At 50.9% G+C, this 14,250-nt stretch overlaps 1 protein-coding gene across 5 annotated transcripts in view; it reads left to right on the top strand.

Moving 5' to 3' along the window:
- TMEM201 (transmembrane protein 201) overlaps positions 1-14,250 on the top strand; it is a 51,941-nt gene that overhangs the window by 15,412 nt on the left and 22,279 nt on the right. For all 5 annotated transcript variants that reach the window (XR_007770761.1, XM_050931419.1, XM_050931421.1 and 2 more), the window contains 3 exons: positions 4,394-4,570; positions 5,420-5,805; positions 6,559-6,762. Coding sequence is in view for 4 of the 5 variants with exons in the window: in XM_050931419.1 (XP_050787376.1) it covers positions 4,394-4,570; positions 5,420-5,805; positions 6,559-6,762 (767 nt within the window). In the remaining variant the exon portion in view is untranslated. The remainder of the gene's footprint in view (positions 1-4,393; positions 4,571-5,419; positions 5,806-6,558; positions 6,763-14,250) is intronic.

Genomic DNA, 14,250 nt, shown 5'->3' on the forward strand with positions numbered 1-14,250 from the left:
GAGCAAGGAGCCCCTGGGGTAGTGCAACCCCCAGAGTCTGTCTTGGGGAGGAATTTCCCTGATGTTAAACTCAGCCCCACTTCATATCTTCACCTCCCTTATTACTCAGAGTCCAGACTGTTGGGTGTCCATTTCGTGGAGTATTGTCCTGTTCGGTTTGAAATGAGGCAAGCCAGGATACTTCTATCACTTCCCTATGGAAACTGTGCCACAGCCTGGAACAGTGGTTCTAAACCTTTCCCAGACCAGAACCCCACTGACCCAATTAGCAATATGGGATTGGCAGTGTGTTTGCAACCCCGAGGCCTAATAGATTTAATTGTTCATGCAGGTGGTGAGTGGGGTGGTGTTCTTTATTTTTGCCCCAGTCTTCAGCCAGAGTCTGAATTTTAGCCCTTATACCCCCGTTCGTTAGGTCAGTTCCTCTCCCTTCTCAGCACATGTGACTGGGCTGGTTATGTCTCTCCCCTCACCCTTAGCTATCACTTAGCCAAATGGGTTTTGTATTCTTCTTTTAATCTTTCCATGAGTGAATCCTTCCAGCCTTCCAATTATTTCTGCAGCTCTTTGAACTCCCTCCCTTTAATACTTCGCATGAGTAGCCTTTTATGTAAGGCTTTACAAATGACAGCAGGCCCCAGGAGGTTGGTAATGGGGAGAGAGAGGGATCCTTTGCTCAGCTGGAGGGTGGAATGTTGCATCCAGGGCTGCACAGCGACATTGTGCAAACAGTTCAGGAGCGGGAGTGAAGAAGATTCTCCATTCTGATTTGGAATTGGCGAGGGGGATTGTATATGGGAAGAATTGAATTAGCGGAGTTAGAATATGGCCAGGAAACTGGAGCCACCTCCCTCTAACCTTGCAAAGGTTGCCGTGGGATCGCTAGCGTAGTTAGGACTTTAACCTTTAGTCCAACCTGCCAAACAGTGCCATGTCAGTCACAGAGGGAAGAGCACCACCTTCTGAACAGCCAACATAACTTCTTACTAATAGGCTGGGTTTCCTTGGGAGGTTTTCCCATCTAGATTCTGGCCGGACCTTTCCCTGCTTAAATTTGTGGGGTGTGGTGGGCGGAACAACACAATGGTAGTTCTCAAGCACACTGTCCTTTTCTACAGGGCCTCAGCTGAGCTGCTCTGATCCTGCTACTGAGGTTAAAAAGAACAGTGCAGTCCAGCTGACATTTCTCCTGGGAGTAGTAGGTTCATCTTCGTGCCTGCGTGGGACAATGAGGCTGCAGCCCTTGCAGCTCTAGGAAGCTCTGCTGCTGATTGACATCAGTGCTGTCTACCCAGTGGGGTGGGGGGGCATGGTCAGCTCTGGTGTGGGCTTCTCCCCCACAACTTCTTATTTTAACTCTGTTCCTGCAAAGTATCTAGGGCAGTAGGTCTCGTCCTGTTCCATGCAATGAGCCCCCTTATTACAGGAGAGAAGTTCTGGGCCCCCTGGGTTGCAACCACAGGATCGAGTGGGTTAGTTTTACTCCATAGGCTTTTTCTTATCCAATCTATTCCATGTGATTGGAACCGGCTTAATCAGGATGTCTCCCGGGGCGCAGGTTTGAACCTGTGGATTGTGATTAATGAGGATGCCTTCTGGCAGTTTCATGGTGTTTGGGTTTCTCTTGTGTCTGTCTCATGCTGATTCTGTCCACTTGCTCCTGAAACAGCAGTTTTCGCTTCCTCTGTGGTTGATTAACCTCTGCCTGACAGTTTGCTGGTTCCACACTGACTAGGCCTGTGGGATCAGCATATAAACTGCTGGCTCAGTCTTTATTCCTGTGCAAACCTGCAAAGAGGGGCTGTGCAGTAATGTGATGGGCCTGCTGCTGCTGAGCAGCTCCTCAGAGTGTGTCTTGGTGGGAGCCCAAAGCATCTCAGTCCAGACTGTTGTGACCCCGGCCATAATGTGTGGCAGTTCCATGGCGTTTTTCATCCAGCCGTTACAAATTGCTTTACAAAGCCCATGGAGGTATTGTTCTCGCCTGTCTTTTAAACAGAGAGGTGAAGTGACTTGCCTGAGGCCGAGTAGCATGTTAGTGGCAGAGGCAGGGAGAGAATGTGGGTTTTCTGGCTGCCCTTCTGGACGGTGCTGCCTTCTGTGCCTGGTCACATGGCCCTCCCAAGAGCTTTGTCAGTGTAGTAACATTGTGAGCTGCAGAGCTTTCTTGTGCCCTCTAGCCTGATGCTCAAATCCTCAAGACCTCCCACAGTTCATGCCAGTGCGATGACTCTTCCAGAACACTGTTCCTCTCCAGCTGGGGGAAGAGAGGCAGGGGCCGAAAGTGGCTGCCAAATTTCGAGCCCCGTCCCTTGGGTTCCTGTGCCTGCAGAGCGCTCTCATCTTATGTAATTCTAGCTATATGCCAGCAGAGGGAGCCCTTGGCACAGGGCTCCACGGCCAGGGAGATGCACCTTTCCCCCTGGATAAAGCTACCTGTGTCCGGCACATTAATAAACACCTGCTCTGACCTGACTGAGCAGTAAACAGCAGCAGTTGGCAACCTGTTGGCTGTGTGAACAAGGAGCATTAAACCTTCCACACAGCCTCATCCTGGCTGTGGGCCATTTGCAGTGAAGTCTGCAGGGCGCGTGATGCACCTAGTTTTCAAGTGCTTGGGCAGCTGTGCCTGGGGACGAAGCCGTCAAATAGGGGTAGGGAGGAATCTGGCATGTTTCCCATCTTTGCTGAAGATGTTAATGAGACAGAACTTTTGGAAGCATTTTTGGAGCTGAGAGCTGCCCTGTCCTTGGACTGTGGCTCACTTGTGAACGTGGTGAAGTGCGAACAGCATACAAAGTAATAATAGCATTGTCCCCTTCACATTCACCACACACACTCCATTGCTGTGGGACACAGTAAGAGTAGCAGCTAGCCCAAAAACCGACTCTCCTATACAACTTTGTGGCTTCCTTCCCAGTGTCTTGCAACTGTTGGGACAAAGGTGCCCATCTCCCCTGGACAAATCCCAGAGCCATCAAGAACCTTGGTCTGACTTGCTGTTTGACATCAAGCAAGTTGCTTTGCCTTTGACCCCTATCGTCCCCCAGCCCTCCCAAAAAAGACCTGCACACAGAGGTGACTCTCGTGCCTGGATTTTTCCTCCCAGTAAAGGGAGTGCTTAACAGTTTCCATGCAAAGTCGCACCCCTCCATCCTTGAGATCTCTGCAGGTCCATGCTAGGAGTGGGGACAGATCAGGGGGGTGACGAGAGGAAGGGCTGGGCCGGGGTGGACATGTTTTCCTGCTGGAGTTCAGTCAAAACAGCCTGGGTCTGTTCTGTTTTCCGAGGCACTGTTGCTCCTGGGGCCCTGTGGGCAGTAGTGCCCATGTTGGGTGCTGTCGAAAGCTCGGGAGCTGTCCCTTTGGCAGTTCAGACCCAAGCCAGCACAAGATCTGTGTGACGCTCCCCTTGAGTGCAGGAGCTGCGGTTCTGAGGCTCTTGGGCTGTGGCGTTGGGGGCCCTGATCTTGCGGTGTTCAGGGCCACCTGTGTTTCATCATAACTGTGAAGCAGGAATTTTGAGCTGCACAGGGTAAAAGGAATGGGGCTGGTAGACAGCCCTGGGGAATGGAGGCTCCTGTTCTTTCTTGGGGCAGGGTAAGATTTCTCCCATGCTGCCCCGCACCTGAGCTGCTGCTGAGCTGTAGGGTTGAGATAGGAACCCAGCCTGCAAGTCTCAATAAAGCATGTGGGCAGGGGAGGGGCTGGCCCATCCCCGCTCCCCTCTGGTGAAACAGGAGCCAAGTTGGGGAGAAAACTGACCTTCCATTGCCACGGCTGGGGCAGGGAGCCCAGAACAGCCTGGGAGTGGAGATGGTGTTGAAAGAGCCCTGGGACCTGCCATGATGAGCGATGTCTCCGGTCCAGTGACAGTGATAAATGCGCCCTTCGCACAGGCTGTTTTGACAACCATTGATGATGATTTATTGCACTGATCTGAGCTGGGGGTTTGCGCCGGTGGCTAATGCTGAACCTAGGCCAGAAGGGGAAGCAGCTTGTCTGGCTGGCTTGCCTTGGCTGAGTGGAAGTCGCTGCGGGCAGGTACCAGCTGGGGCCCCTGTTTACAGGTATGGGACACCTCTCCCCCTAGGTGTGGCCCTTAGCTGATAAAATCAGCAAGGTCATGGCTGATGACATTCCATATCCCATAAACCTCCAAAGGCTGCTGTGCCTTGGTTCTGTCTGTCTTCCCCAGGCTGTGTGGGGCTGAGAGGCATTTCCCACATGCTAGTTGGGTGGCTTGATCCCAGCTGAGTTAGAATTCCGGGCTGGTACCCGGATGCTCAATAGAACGGAGATCGGGATCTGTGCATTGGTGGAAGAGCAATGGTGCCCTCTGTTGACCGCTGGGGTTCAGTGCCTCTGATCTGCTTCCCTGTTCTCTCACAAGGGTAAATACGACGAGGAGATCGAGGTATATAAGCACCACTTGGAGCAGACCTACAAGCTGTGCCGCCCATGCCAGGCCGCTGTGGAATATTACATTAAGCACCAGAACCGGCAGCTCCGGGCACTGCTACTGAGCCACCACTTCAAACGCCGGGAGACCGACAAGCCCTATATGCAGGTACGTGGCTGTGGGTGGTAGAGTGTGTGGCAAGGAGAGCAGTGCAGTGAACCCTGCACGTTGGCATCAATCCCAGGAGTGGGGCTGGAAATCCATGTGTCTGCTCAGATAGCTCTGATGGATCCAGCTTTCAAGTTGAGTGGGATAATGGGATCACATTTGGCTTAAGTTGGGCACCGGGCTAACCTCTGGTCTTGGGCTGAATTTGATGTTGCAGCTGTAAATAAATCAAGAGGGGTGAATAGTGGTGAGTCCTCTGTGATCACAGTCCCCTGCCAGCTTGTCTGTCCCACTGATGGTGCCCTAGATGTCTGCCCAGATCTGTCTCAGTAGCATTCTCCCTCTTGGGCCCTCATGAGCTGGCCTCTAACGTTTGGCATTGGGTTTGTGCCAGGCTGGGCGATTGCAACACCCCTCACTGTGCGACACTTGCATCTTACTGGGATGATGTGTGAGACACCATCGAACTGGAAGGAAGGAGGGAGGGAGGGAGGGGTGGAGCAGGGGTGGGAACAATCAACTTGCCCTGCCACATGGCAACTGTGAAGTGTAGGGAAGCAAGTGTGGGACTGAGCAAGGGGCGGGAATGATAACTTGAGGGATCGGCCCTTCTCCTACAATCCCCTGCGATTCCAGTCCTGGGCTTCCCCCGCCCCCAGCTATGGTGCTGATACCCCTCTCTGCAGCCCCTTATTATTCCAGTCCTGTGCAGGGGCTCGCAGTTAGGCCGAGTTGCTCAGGAGGTCGATATAACGTAGAAATATTTAGTTGGCACCAGCCTGAGGATCCTCCCCTGCCCCCCAACTTATTTTGCTTGTGACCAGAGATATTTCTCCTTCCTCTTTGCAGAGTTTTTGCTCATCCTCTTCCTCCATGAGCACCCCGACTCAGGTGATAATTCTGCGGTTCCTGACCTTTCTCAGCTGTGTGTTCCTTGTCCTGATGGCCTCGTATGGGTCAGGCGATCCCTTCTCACTCAAAGGCGCGGCCTCTGCTCCTATGGAATCTGGCCCCACTGCCATCAGGAATGGGACTGGAGCAAGCCCAGCAGCGGCCTCAGAGAATCGCACTCTCCTGGGAGTTGCAGGCTGGTGGGAGCTGCTCCACCTGCTGCCGGAGAAAATGGTGAAGAACTTGAGTGTCGCTTGGACCTACGGGAGGAACCATCAGATTGCAGTCGTCGTCCTTGGGCTGGCCACCTGCCTGTTAGCCATGCTCCTGGCCGGACGGATCAGGTTGGTCTCCTGTCTGCTTTCTGTGTCCATCTGGGGGCTTCTTGAGATCCTGGTGTGTGTGTGTGTGTGTGGGGCGGAGGGGTGTAGATTCTCTGCACTCTCTCAGCAGGGGGCTCTGGTTTTGCTCTGCCCTCTTGATGCTTGGCTCAGCACAGGGCTGGAAATGCAGCAAGTGGCAGCACTGGCCTCCTGTCCCCTTGCAGAGCTCACAAGCCATCCCCCAAGCCAGTTGAACTGGAAGACCTGGGTTCTAGTCCTGCCTCTGACTAGGGCAGTGAGTGAGCCTCTCTATGCCTAGAGTGATGCCTACCCGCCTGTCTGATTAAAAGGCCTCTGTATGTCTTTGTGAGGAGTGGCGGCGGCCTCCCATTCAGTGCTTGGGTTGTGGGAGAGGATTCGTGGGGTGCTATTGAGATTGCAAAGGACCCTCTGAAAGACCTAGATTGTGGGCGAGAGGGGAAGGTCTTAGATAATCCCAATATAACCGTGGCCTGAATTACCAAGGATGGACAAATCTCTTCATTGTACTGTAGTCTAATGAATGGAGCAGTAGTTTATCAGAGCAGGTGGGGGGCCCTGCAATTGACAATTGATTGGGAGGTGGCCTATAACCTGCTTCAGTCTGTTCATCCCAGGCTGCCACCTACTTCGCCCCCTCAGTGCCTCCCTCCGGGGCCATGCCTGGCTTGGCTCTGGGTGGCTGGTTTGTAGGCATGTTGCTCTGACGCGCAGCCTCATTTTTTGGCATTCCAGGCTGCGGAGAATCGATGCCTTCGCCTCAGTCCTGTGGCTCCTGGTGATGGGTTTGCACTTGGCTGAAAAGTACCTGAAGGCGGACATGCCCAGCTGGCTGGACACGGCCAAATTCGGCACCACATCCCTGTGCTGCCTGGTGGGCTTCACCGCAGCAGTGGCCACACGAAAGTCAACGGGCCAACGGAGATACCGGCCCCGAAGGTCAGAGCCAGAGCAGTGACCCTGGGGGAAGGAGGAAAAAAGCCGTGCGAACTCTGTGCGACTGCTGCTTCTCTCTCCTCTTTATTTCCCCCTCTTTTTTTTCTTTCTATTTTTTCCCCTAGAAGCGCAGTGAAGACTTTTCCTCCTTTTTCCACTCTTGCTTCCCACCAAGCCAGCTGCTCATAGCGTTTCTGCCGCCTCCGTTAGCCAAGGAAGCCGCTTCTGCCGCCTCCATTCTCCCTCCTCCTGAAACCTCTGCCAGTGGTGCAAACACCAACCCCTGCGCAACCCCAGAGCCAAATCTTCCACCAGCTGCTTCACAGACTGCTCCATAAATGCAGCCTCATCCCCATTCTGCTCCTCCAGCCAAAGAGATTCTGGCTCCTTCTATCCTTCCGGCTCCGCTCACTGCGTGTCCATCCCTAGCTAGTCATGGAGGGATACTCTGCCCTGAGCTTCCCAAGGGCTATGCCACGTTGTCTCATAATGGTGCTGATCATTTTTAGTTTACACTGACGGGAATGCACTCCTGGATTCATTTTAACCTCTCTGTACTCACACTGCATGGCTGATCCTTAATGGGGAGGGGGATGAGACAGCTTGTTAAATAACCTGCTTCCACTCACCCTCCATTGTGTAGCCTCACCTAACCGCATGTCCTTTTGCTGTGCTCTGGCTTCTACTCTGAACAGGAAGAGCTCCTTGGGTGCTTTTTTTACTGAAACTATTAATAACTTGAAAACAGAGGTGCTTTTAAAAATTATTTAACTCAGGGTATCTTGACTGATGCAAAATCTTCAGCTGTTTAAAAATTGTATCTCCAAATTTCTGGGTTTTTTGCGGGGAGCGGGCGGGGGGGTTGTAAAGAAGATCTAAATGGAAGCACAATTTTTATTTCTTCATTGAAGAGTTCTCCTCTGCTCTGTAGCCTTAGCAGTGGAGGAGGATATGCTAGGCCACAAATCACAACTAGGAGATGCTGTGCGGTACAGTCAGTCTTCCAGCATACATAACCATAAGCCTTACTCCGTTCAGTGTCATCTTTTGTATTCAAGACATCTGAGTTCAGAACATCTGCTGGGAAGAAGTGCCAGAGAGGTGGAATCCAGGGGGATGGTTATTAATTCGATGGGACTGCATGAAAACAGATCTGGATTAGCTGGTGTTACCTAAAGGAAAGTGCTTAGGTTTTTTAGAGTTGTGGCAGTTTGGAGGGTTAGGGTTAACCATGCCAAAAAAACGAGCCCATGAAATGTCATCTGCTGCATTCTTTCCAGTAGGGTCACAATGAAATCTTGAGAACCAAATGCTGAGGGGCATTGGGGAAGGGAAGTTTTTTCTCTTGGCTGAGCGTTTCAAGGAGGAACAATTTGGGCACCCACCATGGGTTAGATGGTCTGGTCTGGGTTCCCCTGCATTTGGTTATGTAGGACGCGGGCCTTGCAGGAAAAGGTGGGTTCTAAAAGGGAAACTGCAACGTTACTTAAGATTCTACTTACTTACTTACTTACTTACTTAGTTTTTACCTTGTATTTATGAAACCGCACAGGGAGCTGCCATCCTGACAGTAGATTAAATGGTCATCTGCTTTACCGTGTGTGTGTTTGCTGAGCTATCTCCCCTGTTGTACTCTCAATCAGAATGAAGCTCCTGCTAGAAAGAATCTGCGTCTCCCACCGAGGAAGTCGCTGGTGCTACTCAGAGTGAGAGAAATGGTGAAATAGAAGGGAATATCTGAAAGCTAGAGGTTTTTTAAAACAATTTTTCATGTCTGTTTAACTGTTCACTGCAGTTCTGCTTGTAACCAATGTTCACTAAGACAGCAGAGTTGTAATGCTGAGCTGGTCTGATGAAATCTCCAGTAAGACCAAACCAAGTCTGCTGGCTGCAGCCTGGAATGTACAGCCATCCTCTTTCCTATAGAAACAGCAGTGCGGCTGTAACTTGGGCAGCTGTCACAGCAACTCCTGTAAACATGTTCAGCGACTGTTCCAGGAAGCCCATGCACAGAGCCTGGCCATGTAGCTTTACCCTAAGATCTCTCTTGTCGAGAATTTTTGCTGGGTTCTTCAGGTAACTTTACTATCCAAATCCCTTCTCTGCCCTCTCTCTCTCCTCTCTCTATCTCACTCTCGCACGCACGCAACTTTGGTGCTCTTAAAAAGCACTGCTCCGGAGAATCAAGACCTACTTATCCACAGTAGCCCCAGCATTTGCAAAGACAAGCTTCTCCCTACTCTGCCAGCCTTGCTCAACCTCGACCTATGGGGCACCTGCCAGGGTGAGGGCCTTGCTTTCTATTAGTGGTTTGACTCTTAGGCTCTCTGAGATTGCCATGCAGGGCTTCAGTTGTGATGGTGGGCACAATACTTTGCTTTAAAGGGCTTCTTGTTAAAAGCAGATGCTGCAAGGCATCGCAGGTGCTCCTGGCAGGGGAAGAAAGGAGTGAAGAAGCTTGTCCACAGCCACCATCTTGTGTCACCCCCTCAAGCCGGAGATTCCCAGAGACATGGGTATTTCTCTTTGCTCCTTCTTCCAAAATGGAATTGTAGCGGGAGGGAATTTGATCTAAGAAGTGGAACAAGCCACGTGTCTGCTCACATGTCCTTTATGAATGTGGTACAGTCCCTAGTCTTTGACATGGACATCTAACAAAGTGATCATTCTCAATTTGTGCCATTCTTGGTCGCTTACAGGCCAACTGGTTGCCTAATAAATCCTTGCAAATGCATGAGTAACTATAGCTATATTGACCATCAGAACTGCCTTGGGTAAAACCATGTAATAAATTAACTGGCAGTTGAACCAGATCTGACTCAGGATCACTCCGTCCACAGCTAAGCTGCATAAAAATGCAAGTCCTGTTGAGCTGAGTGTCCAGTGTTTTGCTTTTCTGTTTCCCTGCTTGGAAGTTTTTCAGTCTCCAGCAAAGTCTATATAGCGCGAGAGCCAAGTTTTCCCTCTGCTGTGTTGCCACCTTAGCTGGCTAGAGACCCACAGCCTCTGTCCTTGCCTTGCTGAAAGGTTCCTTCTAGCCTTGTAAACTTGCTCATTTCATGTTGTGAGGCCGCTCTGAACCAGAGGACTTTCTGGTTCTCAGATTTCCTCTTTAACGAGCTACCAAGGGAATAATCTCCCCTCTTCATTGCTAATGTCTATCATCTCATGGCCACGTCTGGATCTCTGATGACACCAGCGGGTTTTGGTAGACTTGCCAGGTGTCCGTCTGTGAGCTCTTTGCATGAGCAACATCACTTTTGCCGCAAGGCTCCAGCAGCTTTGCAAATGCACTTCTACTCATCTGTCCTCTAAAGCTTCTTGCGTTCAACTCAGACTTCTGTTCTTAAGCCCACAGCAGTCTCCAGTTATACAGGCACCTAAAGGAGGTCGCTCTGGCACTCTTGTCTCTAGCTGTCTGCAGCTTCCAGGTCATTTGCACCTGAACACCTGCCCTCTATCAGTAAGGTCTGTAGCTCAGGAGAGGCCAGTACAGTGGGTAGCCATCACGTGTGTGTGCAGAGGGGAACAGGGCAAGGGGGCGGAACCTTTTGAGACGAGTGCAGAACAAGGGGGTCAGTGAGGAAAGCGCACTGTAGCTTGCAGGGTAAAGAGCTAATCCCACCTGCTCATTTGCTGTGTCCCAGTTCCTTCTTGTCCTCCTCCACAGTAGACAAGGGCCCCTCCACCAGTATGAACAGGTGACCCCTTCTGGGTTTGCAGAGGGCTAGCAGGTCAAGGATCAGATCATTTGCCTGTGTGTGTTTCTGCCGGTTCATCAGAGGCATGTTGCTGCACAGAGCACTGTGCTCAGGACAGTGGCCCAGCTCGGTTTCTCCTTGGTGTCAGTGAACGCTTGGTATGGAATTGATCCCTTTGTGGTTTTGCCAGACACGCTGGCTGTGACTGCACAGCCATTCCCAGTTCTTGACTCTAGGTTGCTTGTCCCTCTCTGGCATCCCTGTGTAACCACAGGGCATGCTGTGCATGGCAGAATTGTGGCTGTCCAAAGGGTGCTGGCCCAGGGTCAGGTGGAAGCATGGGTGCTAGGGAAAGGCTGTGATGTGGGGACCCTCGTGCTAAGGGAACGCATCAAATCCGTTCCAGGAAAGAGGGCTGTGACCTCCTTGCCAGCGCATCCAGTTCAAGAGCTAATGAAGTCCTTGTGGGAGTTCATGCTGGCCCCAGGTGAGCTGAAAGGCTCCATAGCTAATGATACACCAAGTGCCTGCTCGGATGGAGCTTGTTCGCTCAAACAAGAGGAGTCTTACCTGTTTTGAGCCCATCCCAGGATTGCAATGCCAGTCAAACCTATTGCTGAGCCATCAGCCACAGCAGCTGATCCAGACCACTGCAGGGCAATGGCCTCTTCAGTGCTGCTGCAATCCATATCGTGCTGCTGCTGCCTCTCTCTGCAGGGTGGAAGTTCTTTTGCCCACCTGTCCGTGCCTGTTCCCTTAGGGGAGTTGTCTTCTCCGGCGCTGCTTCGAGCGCCTGCTCTGTCCAGGAGCCTGCCACGCTGCCAGTGGGAGCAGGGAAAGTGGCTGAGGCTGTTCTGACCAGCACTACAGCCCTATAGGTCTCACTCCAAGGATCAGCCTGCCAGACTCCCCAGCTGGCAAGAAGATGCACAATGGCAGCTCAATCAGCAATCCTTTGAGAACCATTTGTCCCATTTTCTTCCTGGTGCCCAAAGGTTCGGCGGTGGTTTTCCAGCTGAGGTTTCGCTTGGGCCTCGGTCACGTGGCAGGCTTCTTGCCCTCTCGCTTCCCTTTGACGGTGCCCTTGTTTCTAACTGTTTAGGTGTGTCCTGCCTCTAGCCACTAGGTCTCTGGCACCTTTCTAAACACGGTCAGCAAGCTGGTGTAAGGTTCTTATGTCGTCCTGCATCCAGTGTGCTTGATCTCTAGTCCTGTTCTCTTTCCTCCGATATGCTGCTGTGGGAGTGGATGAGGGTGCAGGGGAAGTTAGACACCAGGAAGCGGCCGAGACAATAATTGATCTTTAAACTGTGGACGGCCGGAATCCCTTGATCTGGATAGTCGGTTACAGCTAGCTGGCAAGCATGAACTCAAACTGGGGTTAATGACCCCAAGGCAGGGGGAGTGTGAAATATACATGCCCTGACAATTTAACATCTTGGTGTATGGAGAGGTATTTTGGGTACCTGCTAAGCTGTACTGCGGAAGGGATAGAGAGCCCAGAGTGCTTTTAGCTAGATTTTTGGGATCCCTAAAAGGTTTCCAATCAAAACTTTCAAAGGCAAGACAAGCTTCTGGAAGATAGTGGAAGCAGTTTTATTTTAGCCTTAGAGGTTGTCATCAAACACACTGTCATGTCACTTTCACACTTCTGAGTACCTTGGCAGGTTTGTGCTGCTGCATATGGCTAGAAAGAATCAGTCTTTTTTTCTTTTAATGGAATTGCACAATGCAGTGAAATCAAACTGGCAGTGACTGGCTCACTGGAAGACTCCAAATTAATCTGTCCTGTCGTCCTTGTGCTAATCTTGCCTAACTCAATGTAGCTCATAGGATGCTTGTTTCCATACGCAGGGTGATCCATACAGGGTCTATCAGTCGGACTGGGTGGGTGGTTGGATGTTTTTGTGCAGTTAGATCTGGGTGGAAGGCTCTCCTCTCTTGTTGCAACCTGACTGCTTGCATTTGCTTTGACTGTCTTTGGAACTGCCGTCACTAGAGCTAATAAATCACAACGCTGCCTTTTCATAGGGTCATTCTTGAAACTCCCAAGTCGTAATGCCATCTGGGCTGTTCACCACAGTGGGCCAGACCAGGGATTAAGGTGCTTTGCTCCCCTAACCTTCCTGCTGTGTCTCCTCTCAGCTGGACTGTAGATCAGTCAGCAAGGAAGCTTGTGATCTGTTTTATCAGCCACCAAAGCAGGGCTGTTGCCTGAAGATTCCCAAAGCCTTGCAGGCCTGTGCACACAAATGTGATCATGTGCCTGTAACCAGCAGTATAGTTGTTCCCAAATTAAAAACCTTCTGCCCCAGGTGCTCTGTGCTTCTATCAGCCTCATTTGGTGGCACACCAGCAGATCCAAGTGCAGGATGCAAACTGGGGCAAGGAAGGACTCTGCCTTATTAGCGTGATGCTATGAACATGCCGGAGTAGTGGGTGGTGAGAAATGGTGGGTGGCTTTGTGCATCAGTCTAAACCTGGCCACCCTCTGACAAACTCTGTCTGTGAACTCTGCTCCTTCTATAGCCTCCCTTCCAAGGCTGAAGGAGGCAGCTTCTTGTCAGCAGGAACAATTGCTTCAGTGTTAGAAGTGGACTGATAAGGGGCAGTGACATGCCGTTCCCTGAATACACTAACTTGTATAACACAAAATGGCTCTGCCTCAGCTGGGCTAGTGCTTCTGTCCTGTTACCTATCAAGGGGGCTGGCTGGGACTGAGAGGATACTTGGATGGTGCTTTATATTTCCAAGGTGCTTTATATTTCCAAGGTGCTTTGCAGACCTTGGCAGGGAAAGAGAGAGCACAAAGGATTTGCAGCCGGGAAGACGCACCCAGCTGCTGCTCCTCTCCTTCTGAAACCTGCTTTGAGTCTTTGCATGTTAATTGACCTCCTTGCAGTTTTTACTTTAGTGTATTTATATCTCATCTTTCCCTTGCTATTAACCTTTCCTTCCCCTCCCTGGTACAAGTCTGTGGTGTGCATGAGCTGGGTGTGCCAGATGGGTGAGGGAAGGAGGGAAATGTAACCTTATTTTTGTTGCAGTGTTTTGTTTTAATGTGTGCTCTTCTTACTTTAAAGCAAGCTGAAATTGTGTGATGCTAATAATCATGTTAGATGCTGCAGCAGATATATATGTGGCTGTAATGTAGCGGAATTATTTATGCTTTTATTATAAAACATTATATTAATATAATAGCTGGTGCCATTGCTCCAGCTTGTTTGACTGTCTATGAAAGGGGGGTGGGGCGCTTAATTTGTAAGAGCTGCTTGTGACCAGCATCCCATGTGCGCACAGCTGGGGTGAAACGTGCAGCTTAATGCTTGAGGCTTTCCTAGTAGTAACCGATGTTCTCCAAAGGGACAGTATTCAGTTCTGAAGAGCAGCAATGAGAAGGTGTCCGATGGAGAAATCACCTGCGCCCTTCCCAAAGGGGCCATTCACTACACATAATGCACACGCTTTAAAACATTCAGTGCTGCTGGTCAGGTGGGAAGCCAAAACTCTCAGTGCTGAATGTGAGTGCGCAGGAAGGGTGGTGAATGAGTATGGGGCAGGTGGTTTTCTGGCCATCTCCCCTCGTCCCCTAAAAGAGGATGTCTTCAGGGAGAGCGGAATCCTTGTAGGTGGGCCTTGATGGGACACGAAATGTGTAGGGATCACTTATGCTGGGGTAGATGGAGCCCGAAAGTTGACTGTATATGGCCCTTTCCAGTGGGCAGAGCAGGCATATGTGGAAAAAGCAGATTATCTGGTCTTGACTGCATGTTGCCTGTTTTTGTTTTTT

The sequence above is a fragment of the Gopherus flavomarginatus genome, chromosome 21 (genome assembly GCF_025201925.1).
Source record: "Gopherus flavomarginatus isolate rGopFla2 chromosome 21, rGopFla2.mat.asm, whole genome shotgun sequence".
Classification (NCBI taxonomy): Eukaryota; Metazoa; Chordata; order Testudines; family Testudinidae; genus Gopherus; species Gopherus flavomarginatus.